Source organism: Pseudomyrmex gracilis, unplaced genomic scaffold (assembly GCF_002006095.1).
Source record: "Pseudomyrmex gracilis isolate BER0280 unplaced genomic scaffold, ASM200609v1 scaffold_151, whole genome shotgun sequence".
Lineage (NCBI taxonomy): Eukaryota > Metazoa > Arthropoda > Insecta > Hymenoptera > Formicidae > Pseudomyrmex > Pseudomyrmex gracilis.
Genome location: NW_018020735.1, coordinates 1 through 20,764, shown reverse-complemented (window position 1 = coordinate 20,764; position 20,764 = coordinate 1). Strand labels below are relative to the sequence as shown.

Below are 20,764 nucleotides of genomic sequence, written 5' to 3'. Positions count from 1 at the left end.
TCTCTCTTCTTTCCGCTGTTTCCCGTCGTTCTTGTTTCGTCATCTCTTTCTCATCGCCGGCAACCTCATCGTCGATTGGTCCGCCGGTCCGCTGCAATTATGACGTCACGAGGAGGAGAGTGCGCGCCGCGCGTCAAGACCGGTTGCATCCGACGGGATATATGTTGCACTCAACGAGCGATTCTCGCGACCATCGGACGCGCTCGCCGATGTTAACAACGCGCGTTTACGCGACGAGGAAACGCGAAAATCTCGAAAGGCAATCTCGTAAGTTACTTAAAAAATCATTTTACATACAAAATTTTTAAAGATGAAATCATCACGCGTGCAACAAACCGTTTAATTAATCGCGCGCTAATAAAGTTACGATCATCAGAAACAATTTGAATTCTCTATTTTTCTCGGATAAGAGGAAAAAAATCGAGTCCTCTTTCTGTTACTTTTACGGATCGATATTAACTCACACACAGCAAGAATTATCTCTGTTGCGTATACGCGCGAGCACGATTTAAACGAATGTGTCTTTGGAACGAGGTTTCAGTCCATTAATCAAGTCGGCGGCAAGAAACTGCAATTAAACGATTTCGCAAGCAAAAGCGTCCTTTAGCAGGGAATTATTAATTGGAAAGCAACGCACGTCGACCGAGAGAGTTGCACAATGTGGAAATTAAGCATAACGAAGATTCGACAGATAAGAAAAGCGTATATACACACCGCGTATTCTTCGCGATGCGGTTCGCAAGTTAAATAACAAGTTAAATAAGATCGTTAAAAAATATATATATATATATCAATAATGTGTAATTATTTATTGTGCATACAATTATCTTCACGTAATTTTTTATTGTCATTTCTCACATATTGTGTACGGACGAAAAAAAATTCAGAGTTCTCGCATTCTCGCGAGATTACTTTGTTTTTTTTTTTTTTTTTTTTTTCAAGAAATTTAGACGAGGCGGCACGACAGACACGCGCACGTGTACCTATCGGCCTCACGTACTATGACAATGATGTTGCGGAAACGCGATGATGACGGCGCAGAATGTGTCGAAGCTCGTGTCTCCGTTGGGGGTCCAAGCGCGAGTCGCGATGCTCGCCACCCGGGGGGCTTACATGTGTCGGGTACCCGGCCTTTGGCCGCCTCCATCCCGCGCCCTCGGGATCCTTTCAAGTGCCCGACGGCACGCCGTGCGGCCCGCAGGAATTGCCGGAATTGTCAAGAAACACGGTTCAATCACGCGCCAAGCGAGCAATATATTAGTCGAGTGTCTTAAGAGACATGTATTTTGTTCTTATCTCTCGTGCATCGATTAAATTTCACACAAATGGACCAACGAAAAGGACCAAGATTCGCATTATATGCAATAAAAAACGCTTTCGCTTTTACGCGACGTTACGTTTTTGTTCGAAATATCTCCAGCGCGCGAGGTCCATTTTTTCGAAAACAAAGTTTATACGCAAACTTGCGGACCAACTTGCACGCGCAAATATTTTACACGTGAAAAAATCAACACACATTCGAATTAGAATTAAATTCGAAAATTCAAGAGATAATTGGTTTCATCTCATCTTCGCGAAATACTCAATTTTTACGTTCTCATGAAATTTGAAAACTCTGCGAAGAAATTGCGGACGACTTTCGAACGAAGTGCGAACATAAAAAAATATTGTGCATTTAAAATTATAAAAATATCCTACATTGCATTTGTTTTCCGCGGTCGCTTTCTCGGAGATTAAATATCCGCAGAATGAGTGATTTTAAATATATTTATTCGCGGAGAGGATGCATTAAAATCTTTCCTCATTCTCGTCTCTCGAAATAAAGACACAAAATGTTGCGCAAAGCGCGTGTGTAACATTTCCTCGAGAGAAAACGTAGTCGAGAGACTGTGCCGCGCCTGGAAGAATGGCCCTGAAACGAATTCTCGCTTACGTTACACCGAAAGAACAGAAAGACACATATTGACGCCACGTGCGCGAGTGCCGGGATGTTTATTCCGGCGAGAGCAAAATTCCGGCTTCGTGAAATCAATATTATTGTTCCCGTCGGGCTAAATTTGCGCGTCGCATCAAGCGATTGGTCGCATACTGCGCGAGCGTGCACGCCGAGCCAGGTGTCCGTGAAGTTAGCACGACGTTTTATTTATATTAATACAAAAAATAATGATATAGTTCTATAGTAACACTTTTTTCTACAGTTTCTACTACAAATAAAAAAAGTTCCGCATTTTTTTAATATTAAAAATCCGATAATTAAAAAATGTGCTAACTTCAGGTTCCGGCACGACACACAGTTTCCCTGAAAACTACTCTTTTCATTGAAAATCTAGGCTCCGCTTTTATACACGTATAAAATTTCATTTGCACAAAAATTGTGCAGATTTTTTATCGCGACGCAGATCGCGGGAGATTATTCGGTCGTTGAGCAAAACTAAGTCCGCTGTCGATGATGAAGAGCGCGTGTGTTCCGAACGAACTCTGCTGATTGCAAGATCGCGCGGAATATAATCGCGTGCGTATTTACGCCGCACCGGTTTTGTACGCGAGGTATAAAATCTCTCTTCGTGCGCAAAGTGCGCGAGAGCGAGATGTTCTTCTCTCCCCTCTTTGATCTTTTCACAAAAGCCGCTACACGGCATTGACCGTGGTTTATATATGCTCATGTATGAGCCACTGTATTTGCTAGCTCATTCATTCATTAAATTCGTTGTATAATTAGGCTTGCCGGAACGGTCGAAGAAAACGTCTGTTCGGGATATGAGAGACTGGAATACTTGCCTCTCTCCCTTGCGAATCTCGCGCCGTCTCACTTTGTCGCGTGCGCTTTTTTAATTTTCGCATTCCGATCGCGCGAGGTTGGCAGTAAATCATATCTTTTTTTCTGTCGGTCAATATAAAAAAGTTTTGCTACTATAGAAAAAAATTTGCTGAATTTTTCTGGTTTTTTCATCGACAAAACGTTTTGACACGTTGCAACAAAAACTTCTGCAGCAAATTTTTTGACGGTGTAGCATCGATCTGCGGCGTATGCAATTTATATAATTTTTTATATTTCATCTAAAAAACTTTATTATCGGATTTTACGCAAAATTTCCAGTCGCATAAGGCGGGTACGCGCGAACATTAATCACTTGTTTGTGAACGTGATTGATAAACCAGCATTTTACTTTTGCAACGACCTCTCACGCGTGCGACTCGCGTGACAACAAACGAACGGTAATTAGTTGACGCCTCGTCGTGAATAATCCGCGAGTATATCGTAAACCGGATGCGTGTTATCTTGTGGCGATCTGAGTGAATTCCGCACACGCTAATAAAATCTCTTTTGACATTAAGTTTATTTTTCCAAGTTTCACAAGAGCGTATTGTGATCAAAATTTAAACGAAATAAAACAAAAGAGACCGAGACCGGACAGAGGTCTCTAACTTCGTGCGATTTAACAAAAACTTGAAAACTCGCACGGCGCGCGTTTTGCGGCTTTTCGTCGAGAAAAATTCATTTCGCAAAGGCGCAGGACCGTGCGCTCAGGATGCGCGGAAGGTCGACGACGATGACGACGACGAGGACGATGCGAGTAAAGAAAAAACGGCGAGAGAAGCAAGAGAAGAGGGAGAGAATGAAGAAGAGAAAGGAGGAAGATCTCTCGTGTCTATCTCCCCACCAGAGGTAGGTGGTTCACGGAACCGCCTCCGCGGACGATCTTCGCCGACGGTTTCGGTGCGTGTGCCAAACACGCTCCGTCTCTCGTCCTCTTTCCTCGTCTCGTCACCGATCTTCTTCCTCCCGATGGACCAACCTGTGCGGCTGCGAGAGCCGTGCGGACGGCGTTTCCTCGCCTCCCTGAATCTGTCGGGTCTATCGTCGCGTCTCTCCTCTCGGCTGATCAGTCGGCCATCGGAGTTTACCTGATTCGCCAGCAACCGCCGCGTCTCCCGTGACCTTCGCATGTATCGATATGACGACGCGATGTACGCAATAATCGTACGAGAAAATCGCAAACAATTTCAATCTGTCCGTCCTGCTCGCGACTATACAGGAATAACCTCGAGGAGAGGAGAAAAACACACACGCAAATAGGACATGAGGATTTTGTGCCAGACAATAAACTGCCAGATTTATATAGCGCGCTTCGACGATCTCGGATTCAACGAGAAATGACTTTGATCGCTTCTTCTCTTCTCTGGTTTGTCTCACCTCGAAGTGCGTCGTTTGTTACTTTCTCTCCCCTTCCCCCGAACGGGTCGATCTCGATAAGACAAAAAAAATTGTAATTATTCTAAAAAAAAAAAAAAAAACAAGTTTCTGAATAAATTGTGTCTTCCCCGACACGTCGCGTCGTCGCGTCGATTTCCAATTTAAATATATACGCGCTTCCCGGAGTCGATAACGACGAATGTGAAATATCTCCGAGTGATCTACGAGTTCGTAGGAATTGATATATATCGGGAGATTATGCTAAAGGTCGAGACCCGAGTATATCGTTAAAGAAGAAGATTCGGCGACCTATCTTGACCCGATAAATCGCGCCTCTCGATAACCTCTCGATTAATTATCGAGAGTCTCTTCTTCGCGACGTCGGAGAGAGAACGAGATTTCTTATATCGCGAGAAGCGCTTATCTCTCTCTCTCTCGCGACAAAATTTCACGAGATAAAGCGTCTCGCTAAGATTTGCCGTTTGATAATTAATCAATTGAAGAATATCGTCTTTGACATATTTTTTTTTTTCCGTCGGAGATGCGATTTTTGAATCTCGTGGATTATTGACGGAGGGTGGACATATATTTGTGTATACGCGATTTCGACGGTGAAACACGTCGTGCTGCCCGTCAGTGAGAAACGAGAGTTTGTTTTTGTGCGTGGGCGTGTCGCGAGAGAATTTCCTCCAACGGAAGTGAGAAAATGGAAGCTCATCACAATAACAACGGCTTGTCGTCAATGGAGGGCAAACCTAGCTCGTCGAGCAACGAACACGGCAACAATAGCTCTCTGGACGACGCCGTGGGCAAGCTGTTGCAAGGTGCGAACAATTTTTGTGTCCCGTACAAAAATTTAGCAAGTAGAAAACAATAATAGAAAACTACATCGCGGATATTTGCATGAGATATTAGAAGATTATAATTTTTTACAACTTCTAAATCGAACAATTTGGTCGACGGAAGTCATTCCCCCCCCCCTCCCCCCCCGAAATAGCGCGCGAAATGTTCGTTCGTTGCGTTTCTTTTTTTTTTTTTTTTTTTCTGCCGTTTTTATCGAGCCGTTCAAGAAGGGAGAAACACACACATCACACTGGGGTAATTGGCGCTGAAAGCCCGCTTGTCGTCGGTTCTCTTCTGTCCATTTGAAATGGCCGCGCGCAGCAATTTATTTGAAGAATATTCGCGAGAGAAAGCGGAAAGGGATGCGGAATCCGAAAAAGAGGGAGGGAAAGAAATAGACAGAGAGAAAGAGAGAGAGAGAGAGGGAGAGACGAGTAGGACGAGGTGGAGAAATATAGCTGAAAATTATCGCGTCTTTTGCAAAGAGAGAGACGGGCGATTCTCTTCTCTCTTCGGAAGGAGAGAGAGATTCGGGAGCGGCACGGCAGGTGCTGCGAACGGAGCGAGACGAGAGGCGAGCCGCGCCTGCCACCGCCACTAATTATGCTAGTACCGAATTAAATCTGAAAGATCGTCGCGCGGCAGAAGCAGGGAGAGAAGACGGAATACCCGCAGAAACCGTAGGACATGATTTATTGCGCGCGTCGAGACTTAGTATGAGGTTTCGCCACAGATATCGTTACGTATCGTTCGTTCGTTCGTACGCGATGGCGACACACGCGGACAGGTGGAAATCGTCTGAGAAAATGATAGTCTCCGCGGGGCGCGGATACTAATTTTATCCGCGATGTCGGACAATCGCAACGCGGATAAATTGCGCGGAGATTAATGAGAAAGTCGCTTTTAGGTCGATGCGGATCTGATCAAAGAAGACAAATTTTTTTCCGATATCTAATCCGAATGTTTCTGTCTCTGTGTGTCCAGTGTTGTTTGTTTAAAATTACTACTTTCTATGCGATCCAACGAGTATACTTGGAAGCAAAGAATATTTAAATTGCCGAAGAAAGAACTGACGTTCGCGCGGCACGTGTGCGCAAACACCGACCCGTAGAAATGCGTAATCCAAACAGTTACCTTGTATCACACAACTCGAGAGAACACGGGAGAGACATTTGCGCCAAGTTCAAATACTTGATCCACCGACCGTAGTTTTTGTTGAGAAAAATTTTCCTCGAGAATTTTCCAACGAAGAAAATCGCGCCTTGTCTCTCCTCTACGAAAGACGCGATAAAACAAAATACAAACAAACATCGAAAACGTTAAAATGCAGCAAGAACCGATCACAATGTTGCAGCCTATCGCTCCTTTCACACATTAAAAAAAAAAAAAAAAAGGAGAACTTATAGAGAAAGTTATAGTTAGTTAAATCTTATCTGAATGTTTTATAAATAAACAATCCGCTCGTTTGTGTTGATATACGACTCGATGATCGAGGAGAGACGAAGGTTTCGTCTCGCATTGCGCGACGATGAGGACCGGAGCGAGCACGTGGCGTCAACGCGCGACGTCAAACATCGACGAAACAAGGTGTCGAAGCGTTTAAAGAGGGTCCTTATTAAAGACCCGGTCCCGGATTTGTAATAGACGGGATTTTGTAAAGGAGTTAATGTAGCAAGAGTCGACGACAGGTCGTCATTGACCGGCGGCATGCCTAAACACACCGGTTCATTCACCAGGCCGCACAACCCGCCTATTGTGACCCCGAAGAGGAGACCGTCGTCGACTAACTACGGCCCTGATCTTCAGCTCACAAAAGCTACTTAGAATCATTGACAAAAATTTTGCGCGAGTTCTCTCTTCGTGTCGACTCGCGCAATTGCCAATTTGTCAACTCGTTATCCAAAGTCCGCAAGTTTGTCAGATTCGAGAAATTCGAGCTGATCTTTTTCTGTCTTTTTTCTCAATTCGGTCCGATGTAAAAAAAAAAAAAACAAATCCGCGGCTCTTTTTGTTGGTTCTATCGAGAACAGATCGAGATAAAAGCAATAACCAAAAACACTTTTAATTCGGGGAGTATAAAAAAAGTCTACGTAAAAAAATCTTGCGCGTTGGGCCTAAGAGAGAAGTCGATTCGGTGTAGCACGACCACAGGGGCAAGGGCCAAATACGGGGGGGTACTTTTTGCACGCCCAATCGACTCCGCTGGCCCAGTTAGCGCGAAATTTCCTCTATTTCTGTTTCGAGTTCTCGACAAAGCCCTTTCCGCGTTTACGTGGAATATCCTATATATTTCGGCCGCGGCTATCGAGGCGCAGGCGTCGAGCAGGGACCTCCCCCGAACGCCTTAAAAGCGCCGACACAAGTGCCGCGCAAGTGGACCGTGGACCCACCATAATTAGCTCCCACCAGCTTGCCAAATCCCGACGTGTTCGTCGTCACGTGTGTGTCGTCTTTTTTTCTATTCCCGCTCGTGCTCCACCCTCTCCGCGCGGGATATCTCTGACGCGCGTAATTAACCCACCCCTCGATCGGCTCGTCGATCAACGGCAATTAAAGAAATATAGATATAGACACGTAGTATATATAATTCTCGACCGAGAGAGGCGCAGGTCCCACAAAATCCCCGGGACGTGATGTGGATTTTCTGACGCATTTTACGGCGTATTTTAAATCGCGCGAGTCGTCGAGTGCTTCATTTTCTTTCTTTTTTTTTTTTTCTTTTTTTTTTTTTTTGCCTTCTCCAATTTGAACGAGATTCCCGAGTCGGGGAATTGAGATTTAGGAGAACCGCGGAGACGGAACAGATTTACATAGTGTCGGTGTACAGTTGTTCGAAGGGAGAGACAAGGTTTTACGACTCTCTCTCAAGGCTTCTCCACTCGCTTCGGAGTTTCTTTCCCACGAGAAGTGAAATATACCCGGGACGACATCCGGAGAGGATTCGAATCCTTGTTCGAAGCGCGAGATTTTCGGGGACTGATTTCCGGAGTGTAATTTTTCTCCCACTTGAGATTTGATCGATCCGTCGCGAGCTTTCGCGATGGACTTTTAACTTTTCATCCGGCGAATTACGTCGAGATACGCAACTTAAAAATAAAAATCCGGCCGCGCGTGACGAACTAAATTTTTCTTAAAAGACAGAAGCGCGTTTTCTCGCACAGTTTTCGTTTTGCGCGCGAAAAAAAAAAAGACAAACGCGCGACAATGAATTTCCTGATTCGCGCGAACGAACGTGACGAGAAGATAAAGAAACGCGCACGTTCCGCGCGCGCTCGGGGAGGCTCTTCTCTTCCTCTCTTCCTTCGTACAAATTTCCAGGTCGTAAAACTCCTATCACAAGACAAGTTAAATAGAGAATAGACGGAAGAAGGAGAGGTGGGCGCGCGGCGCTCGACAAATGTCGGTCGAATCGCCGAGGATACAGGTGTACAGCTCTCCTCTTTTATCTCGTTCTGCGGTCTTTCCTTTACGATCCGATTCCGCGCGGAAAAATCTTTATTTCCGGCGCGAGATAAAACGAGCTCGAAAAAACCTGAACTCACGAAATCGCGCGAACGTTTCGCAAAAATTCATTTCGTAGTCTCCACGAGAGATCGCAAGAACACACGTCAGATTTTAAATAACAATAAAAAATTGTGTTTCACGTCACAATCTAAAGAGAAACGTTGGGATTCGATCATCAATTCTCTAACGATTTTCTCGTTTATATAGTTTTTTTTGTAAAAGAATCAAAAAATCCCTTCGATTCTGTGTCGTGCTTACCGCAGGATATGACTGGACTCTGCTTCCCGTGACTTCGCGCGCAAGCGGACGGAGAAGCGCTCACGTGAAGCGTCCCATGAACGCGTTCATGGTGTGGGCGCAGGCGGCGAGGCGAAGACTGGCCGACCAATATCCGCAATTGCACAACGCCGAACTGTCGAAGACGCTGGGCAAACTGTGGAGGTAATTCGGTTTTTCTCACACGCGTGAAAAAAAAAAAAACATTTTAAAGCTTCTCTTTGTACTCTAAAAAAAAATCTCAATCTCTTCGAGTAAGTACGAAATATCGCGATCGCGAAGATCGAAGAAGAGAGACGCGTTGGAATCATGCGTTCGCGAACTTTTCGCGAAATCGTCTCGAATAATTCGATTTTGCCGATATGTTGTCAAACGTGTGTCGATCAGCAGCGATATCGATCTTGTGTGCGCAGAATCTTGAGCGACGGCGAGAAGCAGCCTTTCATCGAGGAGGCCGAGAGACTGCGAAACGCGCACAAGAAGCAACACCCGCATTACAAGGTATCCGATTAATAACTTAATTAATTAACAAAGTAATCGAGATTTTTCTTTGAAGTAAAAGGCCGTCGTTTTTATAGAAATCAGAGACAGAGAATTTTTCGCAACGCGTTGTGTGAGAAAAAACAAAAAAAAAAAAAAAAGAATACACAGAGAGCGTTTTGCGCGTTGCGAAATCGCGAGTGACTCGATTTCGCCGAACAAATTAGCGTGCGCGCGCGCGCGTTCATCTCAAAGTTCGCTCGAGTGGTTAATCGAGGCTCGATTGCGATTCGAATCTCTCCAGCGTGTTAGCGACGAAAACTACTCTCCGCGAAATGAAACCGTCGTTGAGAAAGTCGATCTGGGAAGACGCGTTATCGAGCATTTTGATTTTCATGAAGTTTAAATTGTTGCGAAACGACTGTGGCGATTTTTTTCGCGCTTAAAAATTACCTCGATTACGAATTAAATCTCCCGAAAAATTCTCTTAACGAAATGAAACGCGATGGTGTTTTTCACAGTACCAGCCGCGCAGGCGGAAGCCGAAGTCGGACGATCAGATGGGCATCATCGTGCACAGAGGTGGGCTCTCGTCGCCGGGAACCTCCCTCGACTCGTCGGCCAGCTCCTCCTCGGACTGCACGTACGCCCGTTTGTATCCCGACATCGGCGCGAAGTCTTACGATCGATCGGCGAATTATCACGAGCCCAAATCCGGCGCTTACGATCTCGCCAGATCCGTCTGGGTGAACGAGACGGTCGCCAAGTATCCGGATCATTCTAACAAGACGACGGCGTACGAGACCGCCGCGGTGAGAAGCTACGGAGCCGAGGCCGTCAAGTGTCACGAGACGGCGGTCGCCAAGTATCACGAGATGACCGCGGGCACGAAGTACCATCACGAGATGGTCGGGGCGAAGTATCATCATCATCATCACCATCACGAGTCCGCAACGAGCGCCAAGTACCCGGAGCTCCAGGCCAAACCCTGCTACGATCTGCCAAAGTATCCCGAGGCCAGAGGCTATCCGGACGGTCTCAAGTATCCCGCGGAGATGAGCGACGCGACAGCCGCGGCCACCAAAGCGTCTTACGCTTGCGTTCACGGACAATATTATCCAGCTGCGGACGGATACGCGGTTCACGGCGAGGATAACGATTATCAGTCGCAGAGCGTGTCCTCGCACTCTTCCTTTTATCCCTACATATCCGCGTCCATGGCTCAGCCGCCGTACTACATGGGGCCCCGATGAAGGTGAAAATCATCACGGAAGAAGACTGTGTTTGGCGTATTTTTTCTTTTTTTCTTTCTAGAACAAATTAAGTGTGTGGGTGTGTGTGTGTGTGCTGAGTAACTGCGCGAAGTCTCATCCGAGAGTCTTCGTTTAACAAAACTCTCTGTCCTGTTGCCAAACATAAACGATTGTTTAGTTTCCGTCGTGAATTAGAATGTCGTGTGTGCGCAAGACGCGAAACTTTTGGTAAAGTACAATATATTTTACAATCAGCAGGTCAATATGTACTTAATGGACTAGATTTAATAGAGATTTCAGTCTGCGAGTATTATATTCTCCGGTTTGCTTTGTAATCCTTTTTTTTTTTTTTTTTTTTTTTTTTTTTTTTTTTTTTTTTTTTTATTATTATTATTTATTTATCTCTGTAAACTTTGTGACTAAATATATATATGTTAGATCTATATTGTCAATGCCTTCAAATTGTCACTTCACATTTACAATTGTTTACATATTTGCGGTTGTACAAAAAAAAAAAAAAAAAAAAAAAAAAAATAGCAAGATATATTAGAGAACAAAAACTTGAACAATAAATGTACATGTTATATAAAAACACTGCAAACATGACAACTGACAAAAAGAGATTCTCAATGACTAGGGAAACAAGTTTCCTCGAGTACAACTACAAAAAATATCTTAATGAGTAATAATCGCACGAGTATGTACGCGCGACGTACGTACGGGAGCGATTTGCACCGTGAGAGAAAAAAACTTATAATATCACATTCGTCGAGACAACGACGGCAAGTAACATTGAAGTAATAATAGTTCTAATATGCGCGTCCTAAGCGACGAGCTAATTGCTAAGCTAATTGCATTATTTGTTTTTAATCGAGTCAGCGATAACAAACGTCGATATACCGGACGTGTGTGAATGTGTGTGCGATATATATATTTCTGTAGAACCAGTTCTTCTTGATCCCTTGAGATGAGGTGATGGTATTTCTCTAATCGTTATCCGAAGCGGAGTCGCGGTTAATAATGGCAGCGAGTTCCTTCACCTGATCCCGATTCGCGTGCATAAACGCCTTCGCGGTCCAGATCATGTCGGCGAGAATCTCGTCGCTCTTCTCGTCCATGGCGACGTCCGTCGAGAGCTGCGGATTGAACCTGTAATACGGCACGCCTATCATCGAGCACCAGGATCGCGCGCGATCAACCACGCGACCGTCGCAAGCCGTCGCTTGGTCGACCAGTAACGTGCCCAGCGCCGAAAGACCGAACGCGAGCTTGGCGGTGCCCCAGAGACTATCCGGCCGAAAAACATCGATCTCGTTCAACGTAATCGTGGTCGGTATTAGTCCCGTGCCGAGAGAAACCACCAGCGACAGCGGCGTCATCTCCTCCTCGCGTTTCAATGCCTTCAGTGCCAAATTGTACTCGTGAATCTCCGTCATCGCGTCCAAGGTGGGATTGTTGGCGATCAGACCGCCGTCCAGGAAGCGACCGAACGCTCGAAAGTAAGACGGAGCCGCGCCGGTCGCCCTCGCTGCTTTCCAGAGCAGTTGCTCTTGCGGCAATAACGTCGGCTTGAACATCGGGTTCTCTGGCACGTTCAACAGGGAATGAGGCGATTTGTAGTTACGGAACAAATGAAGATCCACGGGTTTGCGATCGGCGAGCACACCCGTGATCATTATGTGTGGCTTCTCGATATCCGCCATGACGGTATACGAGCCGAGACACTCCTTTAGCACCTTTTCCAGACCCTCGCTGTTGTACGGTCGCGAACCCACGAAGGCGTCCTCTTTGATGCGAAAATAAAGCGCTTGACACTCGCGCAAAGATTTGCCGGCGGCTAGACCGAGCGCCAGAATACCGCCAGTGGACGTGCCTGCGATCCAGTCAAAGCAATGCACCACGGGCTTGCCCAGTATCAATTCAATCTCCAACAGCGTTTGTATGAGCACCAGTCCGCGAATACCGCCGCCGTCGAGACACAACAATCTACCGCCCTTTAATCGCTTTCTATTTCCGGGCTCGGCCATCTTCTCCATGCCGGACGTGTGTAGCATATGATCGATAATAGAACGCGACACATGATGCAGCGGCTCTGACGGCGCGATGCCGGTAAAGGTCTCGTTGTGCTTGCAACCCTGATGACAGCCCGTCATTTCGGGCGGACATCTCTGCGCGCCCACCGCATGGAGTATGTAGATTATCTTGTTGCCGTCGGTGGTATTGACATTCGCCTTGTGTCTGGCCGTCTCGGACTTCCAGTTGCGCGCGTCCACATCGGCGCCGAAACCGACGAGCGTCTGGACGATCGCCGGTGTCTCCGTCTCAACAGCCAGATGCAACGGCGTGTTGCCGTCGTTGTCGGCGATGTTGACGGACGCCATGTGGCTGAGTAACGCGACCACGCACTGCAGCCGTTTGCGCATCACCATCACGTGCAGCGCTGTACGCCCGTTGAAGTTGAGCGCGTCTATGTCACAGTTGGTCTCGATCAGTGCGGTGATTACCTCGCGGCTGCGCGACCAGTGTAACGGCGTGCCGCCGAATTTCATGTCCTCGGCGTGAAGCACGTTCGGCTTGTTGTGCAAAAAATCACCGACGTAGCCAGGACTTGAGGGCTGGCCTTCGGAAGCGGATATGTTTACGTCGGCGCCTATCAAAAGAAGAGCTTTGACACACTCGGGTTTGTCGTTGAGGCAAGCGACGTGAATGGGAGTGTGACCGTTGCTGTTGCGACTGTTCAGACTGTTTGGAAGACCCGAGCCCAGAGCGAGAATAATCTCTTTGGTAGACGTAGCCGCGTAATGATAAACGGTGTTCGCGTCGTGATCCAAATGTTCCAACGAGCTCTTTGCTGCTATTAGCATTTCAACGGTACGCAAGTTGTTGGTCTGTATAGCAACTTGCAAAGGTGAGATTCCAGTTTCGAGATCGCCGCTGTTGAGCTGGCTGTTGACAACGGCGTGCGAAAACGCGTCGTGAAGAGCGAAATAAGCTGCCAAGTGTGCCAGAGTCCATGTCGGATGTTCCACCAGGGTGTCGCAAAGTTTTTGAATTTTTGCAGTATTACACATCTTGGAAAATAAAAAAAAAAAAACAAAACGTTGATGTAGCAATTACAAAATTTTTGATGTATATAAAATTGCACGTGCGAAAGACATAAAATATTACCTCGCGTGACAACTGGACAAGCACGGGAACTTTGTCTTTGTATATTGTAAATCGTGACGCCGCTCCTTCCAGAGTTGCAGATCTGAAGAGACTGCAAAAGAGAAAAACCATCCATTTTGTTATTTAACATTTATTTTCGATAAATTAAGAAAATATCTCAAATCGAAGAAACTTAATTAGCAAAAAAACTTGGAATTCGAATCTCTTATTTTGGAATCGTGTCTGAAGCAAATTTTTAACTAAAACCAAATTTTTCAAATAAATTTAAAACAAAAACGTGAAACGATCAATCTATCTACTTGAATCGCAACACGACGAAACGGTACCTGTACGCTTGGTGCAAAGTCTCGGTGCAGGGTCTGTGCAGCACGATCTCGAATTTATCCAGACTCTTGCTTCCGGAAGCACCGTAGAGCACAATCCCATCCTCGCGCGAGTGTATGTGCCGATCGCTGTAATTCTCCGGACGGACCTCCAGAACTACGTAAGGCGGTGCGTCCGAGAAGACGTTTCGCAGCACGTTGTTTGCGATTGTGCCGAGCCAAGCCATTTGACACCGGTGGAAACTTTTTAAACTTTTTGGGGAATAAAATACGAACGCAGATCTTTAATGTGACGAAATATTACGCAATCCTGCACTGATCATTGTGAATGACAAACAACGGCATGATGACACCTTGTACTGTGTACCCTGTCTTTGATCGTCTCAATTGGAAATGCAACAATCGGTTCGAGAGTTGTCTGATCGACCACGTCAAAATGAATGAGACCTACTAGGCCTAACCCAACCCAACCTAGACCTACTGACCTACCCTAAAGCCAAGACCACGCGAAAGAATTTAAAGATCCAATCTAAAATCCACGACCAATCACAGGCCAGCGTTCGCTCGAATGTCCGAAAGAACGTCAGCCCGTGATTGGTTGATTCCGAGTCGGTCTCGTCGTCAACGTTGAACTCCCGGGTGTGTTACCGGCCTGAGAGGCCACGGTACGCAACGAATGCTTCGTAGTTTTCCTCGCAGACGAGGAATTAAAGCGCGATCACACGCGGAGGAAAAAATGAGATGATGAGCCAATCGCAAATAAACGAGCCATTTATGTTTCATTTACCGCCAATTCTACGAATCTGACAGATCTCCTAACCTCGGGTATTGTTTTTGATGTTTAAATGCTCGTTTTTTACGTAAGCGAGCAACTTGTTTATTTTTCGAACTTTCGCGGTGTCGCGCAACACAGTGTCTGTCAATTGTATATTTTTATTACAGTAAGGAAGTTCTGAACTAAATAAATACTCGGTAATCAAGTGTGCGCTGTTTTTAAAAGAAGAGAAGTGGAGGAACGAATTTGTTTGCAACTCTTACACGCGCAACAGCGAATTTAACGATGTTACACGTCGCGTTATGGCTCATTTTACATTTTACAATTTACTAAGTCGTGTATCATTTTGCAATGTAACGCTCAAACAAACCGTCTGCAACTCACCCAAGTTTGTAAATAATTTATATCTGATAAGACAATACTGCTCGCGAGAAACTTTCGGAAAGCGCAACATGAAAGTGTTGAATGTTGCCGAAAAACACGATGCTGCAAAAAATATTGCTTATTTTTTATCGAGAGGTAACAATAGAAAGGTAAACAGTCACGTATTAAATTCATGATCGCACATGTTTCTTTTTTTTTTTATTTTTACTTACGTTATTAAACCGTGTTTTTATTACAGAGAGAAGGTTTATGCAAGTATAACAAAATCTTTGACTTCAATGTACAATTGTGGGATCAAAACTGTCAAATGGTAATGACATCGGTATCGGGTCACTTGTTAAATTATGACTTCACCGGATCTTATCGCAAGTGGCTAGGCTGTAATCCATTGAGCCTGTTTGAAGCTCCAGTAGTCAAACAGTGCTCGGAAGACACTTACGTACAAATCAAAAAGACTTTGGAGCGAGAAGTGCGATCTTGCAACGCATTGATCATTTGGACTGATTGTGACAGAGAAGGAGAAAACATTGGTTTTGAAATCATAGAAGTTTGCAAGGCAGTTAAACCAAATATTCGTGTGTATAGGTAATAAATGAAAAGGTTTTGTTGTATTTTTTTTCTTTCTTTTATTTGTTCAATTTAATGCAAGATTTGTGGATTTTTGTTGTGTTCCAGAGCAAAGTTCTCAGAAATCACAAGACAGTCTGTTGATAGAGCTTTACAAACATTGGGAGAGCCAGATAAGGCAATGAGCGATGCCGTAGATGTGAGAAGCGAATTAGATTTAAGAATTGGTATTGATTCTATTGATAACAATTATGTTGTTGCAAATGTTGTAATTAAATTGTAATGTTTTTAAGAATTTCAAACACACATTTGTAGGCGCTGCATTTACAAGATTCCAAACCTTAAGACTGCAGAAAGTGTTTCCCGAAAATCTCAAAGATATGCTCATAAGTTACGGAAGCTGTCAGTTTCCGACACTTGGATTCGTGGTTGAAAGATTTTTAGCCATCGATCGATTCAAATCCGAGCCTTATTGGAAATTAAAAGTTACTGACGAACGTAATGGAATAATTGTGGAATTCAGATGGGCCAGAGTAAGGCTGTTCGAGAAGATGCCCTGCCAGATCTTCTTGGACATGTGTTTGGAAAAGCCCGAAGCTAAGGTGGAGAAAATAACATGCAAGCCAAAGAGCAAGTGGAGACCTCTACCTTTGGACACAATTGTGAGTACAAGAGGAAAATTAATTGTTAGATTAATAAATTAATTAAAAATTATTGAATTTTAATACGAAATATAAAGTTTATTTACTTGCCGCGCGAATTTTCAACTTCAGGAATTGGAGAAACAAGGTTCTCGCAAGTTGCGTTTGAACGCCAAGGAGACGATGAGAATAGCGGAGAGATTGTATACCCAAGGTTTCATCAGTTATCCGCGTACCGAGACCAACATATTCCCAAAGGAGTTGAATCTAGCACCTCTGGTCGAACAACAAGTGAACAATCGGGCGTGGGGAAATTTCGCGCAAAATTTATTGGAAACCGGAATAACTCCCAGACAGGGAAAGAAAAGCGATCAAGCGCATCCTCCGATCCATCCTACGAAGTACACCGACAATTTGCAAGGTCCGTTTTTTTAAAGAGTCTCTGGTTTTTAAATTTTTAAATCGACCGCATTGAAAACAATCGTGATACTCGTTGACAGGAAACGATGCTAAAGTCTACGAATTTGTGGTACGGCATTTCTTGGCTTGTCTGTCGAAGAATGCGGAGGGTCGGGAAACAACGGTGGAGATCAACATAGCGGGTGAAAAATTCACGGCTAACGGTCTCGAGATTATAGTCAAGAATTATCTCGATGTGTACATTTACGACAAGTGGAGCAACAAAGAGATTCCCTCTTACGTACAGGGACAGATCTTTCGACCCGCCAGCATAGATATGGTGGAAGAGAAAACCTCGCCGCCGAGTTTGTTGACCGAAGCCGAGTTGATCGCGTTGATGGACAAACACGGCATCGGCACGGACGCGACTCATGCCGATCACATCGACACCATCAAATCCAGACAATACGTAGGCTTGACCGACACTCAACACTTCATGCCGGGCAAATTGGGGATTGGACTGGTCATGGGTTACGACGACATGGGATTTCAAATGTCGAAACCACATTTGCGCGCGGATCTGGAAAAGGATTTGCAACTGTAAGTCGATTAATTCTTTTTCTGTGCGTAAAAGATTTATTTTATCTTGTATACTTCTGAATGAAAAAATTGCATTTTATCTCGCAGGATATGCCAGGGTCAAAAAGATCCGAAGGAAGTGTTGCAAAACCAAATTAACAAATACCGCGAAGTGTTCAGAGTGTCGATGGAACGCGCCAATTTGATAGACAACGCTCTGGCAAAATATCTCGACGAAAGACCGACTCAAGCCGAACAATCGCAAATCATGCCGGTGGACGAAGTCGCTGTTTTCAAGTGTCCGAAATGCAACTCCAACATGATTCTGAAAAACAGAAGACAAGGCAGAGGAAAGTACATTAGTTGTACGGGATATCCAGCGTGTACCAACACAATCTGGTTCCCGGAAGCTGTGGAGGATGTAGAGATTTTGAACGAAACATGCAATCAGGTAAAGAGCGTTTTCATCGTATTTCACATAGGTGTGCGAATGATGCAATTGGATTAACGTGAAATGTACAACTCGCGTTTTTTCAGTGTACAACGGACATGCGCAAATTAAAATTCAAGCTGGTTAGAAATGTTATACCGTTGTACGGCACCTCTTACACCACGTGTATAGGCTGTGATACTGTGTTCAAAGAAATGCTGAATATAAAAGACGACGCTATAAGCCAAACTGGAAGAGTTAATTCCGTCAGTCAAAATAATACGAGGAACACGTCGAGTTTCACTTCTACCTCAAGTACATCCCAGTCGCAGAGCACTCGACGACAAGTTCCTACAAGTGTGATGAGATCTAGTGAAAATGACAGCGACGTTGAGTTGATTGAAACTCCCAACTTGTCCGGAAGACACGCACAAAATCATTCCAACACTTTTCGGTCGAACAATCCGTCGAATAACGTCAATAGAAGCGCGACAACATCGGATAATAGACGAAGTCTCGATTTCTGGAACAACATGGTTGACTTTAATAATTCGGAAAACAGATCGGATCGGTCCAGAAATGCTGTTAACGCCAACGATAGAACCAACGCGTGGGGTAATATTGACAGCAGTGCCGAAATTATGTGCAAGTGCCATGAAACCGCGATTCAATTAACGGTGAGGAAAGAGGGACCGAACAAAGGTAAGTGGGGGTGGTATCTTTCACATTCTAGAAATATAAATGTTCTTCACACACACACGTCTCTCATACTACTCGCGATTTTAGGACGTCTGTTTTACAAATGCGCCAAGCCACAAGGTAGCGGTTGTGATTTTTTCTTGTGGGCATCGGACAGCGAAACTCAAAACGATACAACAAACGATCGTGTAAATCGAGTGGATAGAAGCAACAACAGTGCTGGTCACTCGTCTCGTATTGCTGCTCCTAATAATGACTGGCAAGTTGCGTCGACGAACGATGTTATGTGTACCTGTGATCAACCCGCCCGAAAGTAAGCGAACTCTCTCTTTTGCAGATTGGTCTAGATAAAAATATGAACTTGAGACTAACTCCGTTGGGATATTTTTTTTCAGACTGACAGTTAACAAAGAAGGGCCAAATAAGGGACGGCAATTTTACGGGTGTCCGAATGGCATGAACTCTACTTGCAATTTCTTTCAGTGGGCAGATGAGAACAATGCTGGTAATTGTGAAAATACAAACTGGAACAATAATTCTAATGCAAATAGAGGGAGCAGAGCGCGTAGCAATAGAGGTGGCAGTGCTCCGAAAAGGCCCAAGCTCACTGGCACTAAAAGAAAGTGCGGAAATTGCGGTGTTGAAGGTAGAATATAATAAAATCTATTTATTTTCATTATAGGTTCACATTTTATAGCTTTTTTCCAAATTAAAAATAATCGGTGCTTATGTTTTATTACATAAATTTTATTATATAACACTTACATATTATAATATTTGATATGTTTGTCTTTTTTTTTTACAGGTCACACAAGAACTAAATGTCCACACAACGCGATGGATTAAAAATCTAATTTAGTAACAATCCGTTATGATGAATATAATGTACAGTTTTTACATAATATTTACTACAGTTTTGTAAAAAGTGTAATTAAGAATTTCTAAACTTGAATTTCTCTTTCTTGAATCGCAACTAATCGTACAAATAAAAAAAAATTAAGAGATGCAGTCAGTTGATTAAAACTTAATTGAGATTGACAATATAGTTCCTGTTCACCTCTCTAGTCAAAACAATGCTTAGCAGATTAAGTGGCAACTTTCTTGTTAAGAGAAACGGGTTTTAATCTCTCTAATTCCTCTTTCTGCGAATGAGCCTCAGCAGTAGTTTGTGTTAGCTATTGAATCAAATTTTGTCAGAAATTAATATGTATCGTTAACATCGTTGTTATATATAATTGTTCTAAAAATTCGTGTATGTTTCAAATATAATATTTTGGCTCATCTCTAACTTTAAGATATCTGCAAAACAACACAATTATTTACCATGTCTAATAACACTTCAAACTTCAGTTTTAACAAGTTGTTTTCTTCTTCTAGTCGCCTCACCTCTTTCTTCAGCTTGTCATTCTCTTTAAAAGTGCTTCCTGCCTTGCCTGATTCTGAAGTAAAAAAAAAAAATATAAATTTCAATATGCGAAAGAAGATCAGAGAACGTGATACACAGTTTCCAGGTTATAGCACACAATTATTGTTTACCTGGGATCCACAGACCAGCCTCGAACACCGTTTCCTGATCTCCAAGTCGAAGACGTATGGGACCAACTTCGGGACCAAGTTCCTTTTCTATTCGCTTGGGACTTAAATTTTTATTTGCCAGAAAAACCGATGCCTTTCTAGTCGGTGTTTTTTTGGGAGAAAATTTGTTGGAAAACAAAGGCATTGTTGCGTTAGTTTCGTTTCACGAGAGAACAAAAAAAAGTATAAAATATTTTACAACATTCTACACCTAGAAGATATTTACATATTTTTTGACGATTAACTTTTGAAGCAACTGTCACCGAATGTCACATCAGTTTGACGATGCACGTGTTGCCTTGACAACGGCTCGAAGTTGGCGGGGATAAATTTTACAACATTAGACCTCGTCTACAATAATCGCTTTTTGTTGCAAACAAAATTGACCAATCACACATGTCAACACAGCCATTGTGATTGAAAATTCATTGTCTCGTTACATCATGATACCGCCAGAAAGATGTCTGAGAGCGGCGGTCAATCCAAACGAGATTATATTTCCAATTTTTTAATTCGAATCTTTGCTAAATCGGAGTATTTTTTAGCGAAAACCATAGACGTATAAGAAATAGACTGCGCGTGTGAGAGGGGAAGTGAGTCAAACTTCGGAGTGAGACAGATGCTTTCACCCGAGTCTCTGTCTCTGTCTTTCAGCACCTGGAGTGGGGACTCC

The 20,764-nt window shown here is 44.1% G+C and overlaps 4 protein-coding genes across 7 annotated transcripts; 2 read left to right on the top strand and 2 right to left on the bottom strand.

Annotated features, from left to right (window-relative positions):
• Window positions 1-190: 190 nt before the first annotated feature.
• LOC109857220 (transcription factor Sox-8-like) lies at window positions 191-10,938 on the top strand. 2 transcript variants are annotated; one of them, XM_020433353.1, is made up of 4 exons: window positions 191-267; window positions 8,806-8,983; window positions 9,232-9,319; window positions 9,820-10,938. In XM_020433353.1, the coding sequence occupies exons 1-4, from the start codon at window positions 210-212 to the stop codon at window positions 10,549-10,551; spliced, it is 1,056 nt and encodes a 351-aa protein (XP_020288942.1). In that variant the 5' UTR covers window positions 191-209; the 3' UTR covers window positions 10,552-10,938. The 2 variants fall into 2 exon arrangements, with proteins under 2 accessions (XP_020288942.1, XP_020288941.1); XM_020433352.1 differs by lacking the exon at window positions 191-267 and adding an exon at window positions 3,903-5,019.
• Window positions 10,934-14,483, bottom strand: LOC109857219 (85/88 kDa calcium-independent phospholipase A2). Its single transcript, XM_020433351.1, has 3 exons — window positions 14,046-14,483; window positions 13,720-13,810; window positions 10,934-13,622 (listed from the first exon to the last, which is right to left on the bottom strand). Exons 1-3 carry the CDS (start codon window positions 14,267-14,269, stop codon window positions 11,538-11,540), a joined length of 2,400 nt encoding a protein of 799 aa, XP_020288940.1. The 5' UTR covers window positions 14,270-14,483; the 3' UTR covers window positions 10,934-11,537.
• Window positions 14,484-14,805: 322 nt separating this feature from the next.
• LOC109857223 (DNA topoisomerase 3-alpha) lies at window positions 14,806-19,410 on the top strand. Of its 3 annotated transcripts, none has more exons than XM_020433358.1 (12): window positions 14,806-14,867; window positions 14,985-15,350; window positions 15,440-15,786; window positions 15,877-15,995; window positions 16,084-16,430; window positions 16,542-16,830; window positions 16,910-17,408; window positions 17,496-17,838; window positions 17,925-18,519; window positions 18,604-18,829; window positions 18,912-19,162; window positions 19,322-19,410. In XM_020433358.1, exons 2-12 carry the CDS (start codon window positions 15,120-15,122, stop codon window positions 19,360-19,362), a joined length of 3,288 nt encoding a protein of 1,095 aa, XP_020288947.1. In that variant the 5' UTR covers window positions 14,806-14,867; window positions 14,985-15,119; the 3' UTR covers window positions 19,363-19,410. The 3 variants fall into 3 exon arrangements, with proteins under 3 accessions (XP_020288947.1, XP_020288945.1, XP_020288946.1); XM_020433357.1 differs by having other exon boundaries at window positions 14,833-14,902; XM_020433356.1 differs by having other exon boundaries at window positions 14,823-15,350.
• LOC109857224 (protein chibby homolog 1) lies at window positions 19,354-20,758 on the bottom strand. Its single transcript, XM_020433359.1, has 3 exons — window positions 20,053-20,758; window positions 19,840-19,955; window positions 19,354-19,691 (listed from the first exon to the last, which is right to left on the bottom strand). Exons 1-3 carry the CDS (start codon window positions 20,234-20,236, stop codon window positions 19,602-19,604), a joined length of 390 nt encoding a protein of 129 aa, XP_020288948.1. The 5' UTR covers window positions 20,237-20,758; the 3' UTR covers window positions 19,354-19,601.
• Window positions 20,759-20,764: the final 6 nt, after the last annotated feature.

What these genes read in the sequence shown, in the direction of transcription:
- LOC109857220 (XM_020433352.1), top strand. Translation starts at nt 4,902, where the DNA reads ATGGAAGCTCATCACAATAACAACGGCTTGTCGTCAATGGAGGGCAAA. An exon ending in ACGCTGGGCAAACTGTGGAG is followed by an intron (nt 8,984 to 9,231) that starts GTAATTCGGTTT and finishes TTGTGTGCGCAG; the next exon opens with AATCTTGAGCGACGGCGAGA. An exon ending in AGCAACACCCGCATTACAAG is followed by an intron (nt 9,320 to 9,819) that starts GTATCCGATTAA and finishes TGTTTTTCACAG; the next exon opens with TACCAGCCGCGCAGGCGGAA.
- LOC109857219 (XM_020433351.1), bottom strand. Translation starts at nt 14,269, where the DNA reads ATGGCTTGGCTCGGCACAATCGCAAACAACGTGCTGCGAAACGTCTTC. An exon ending in ACTTTGCACCAAGCGTACAG is followed by an intron (nt 13,811 to 14,045) that starts GTACCGTTTCGT and finishes TCTCTTTTGCAG; the next exon opens with TCTCTTCAGATCTGCAACTC. An exon ending in TTGTCCAGTTGTCACGCGAG is followed by an intron (nt 13,623 to 13,719) that starts GTAATATTTTAT and finishes TTATTTTCCAAG; the next exon opens with ATGTGTAATACTGCAAAAAT.
- LOC109857223 (XM_020433358.1), top strand. Translation starts at nt 15,120, where the DNA reads ATGGCTCATTTTACATTTTACAATTTACTAAGTCGTGTATCATTTTGC. An exon ending in CGAGAGGTAACAATAGAAAG is followed by an intron (nt 15,351 to 15,439) that starts GTAAACAGTCAC and finishes TTTTTATTACAG; the next exon opens with AGAGAAGGTTTATGCAAGTA. An exon ending in TGAACGAAACATGCAATCAG is followed by an intron (nt 17,839 to 17,924) that starts GTAAAGAGCGTT and finishes GCGTTTTTTCAG; the next exon opens with TGTACAACGGACATGCGCAA.
- LOC109857224 (XM_020433359.1), bottom strand. Translation starts at nt 20,236, where the DNA reads ATGCCTTTGTTTTCCAACAAATTTTCTCCCAAAAAAACACCGACTAGA. An exon ending in GGCTGGTCTGTGGATCCCAG is followed by an intron (nt 19,956 to 20,052) that starts GTAAACAATAAT and finishes TTTTTACTTCAG; the next exon opens with AATCAGGCAAGGCAGGAAGC. An exon ending in TTGAAGTGTTATTAGACATG is followed by an intron (nt 19,692 to 19,839) that starts GTAAATAATTGT and finishes TTGATTCAATAG; the next exon opens with CTAACACAAACTACTGCTGA.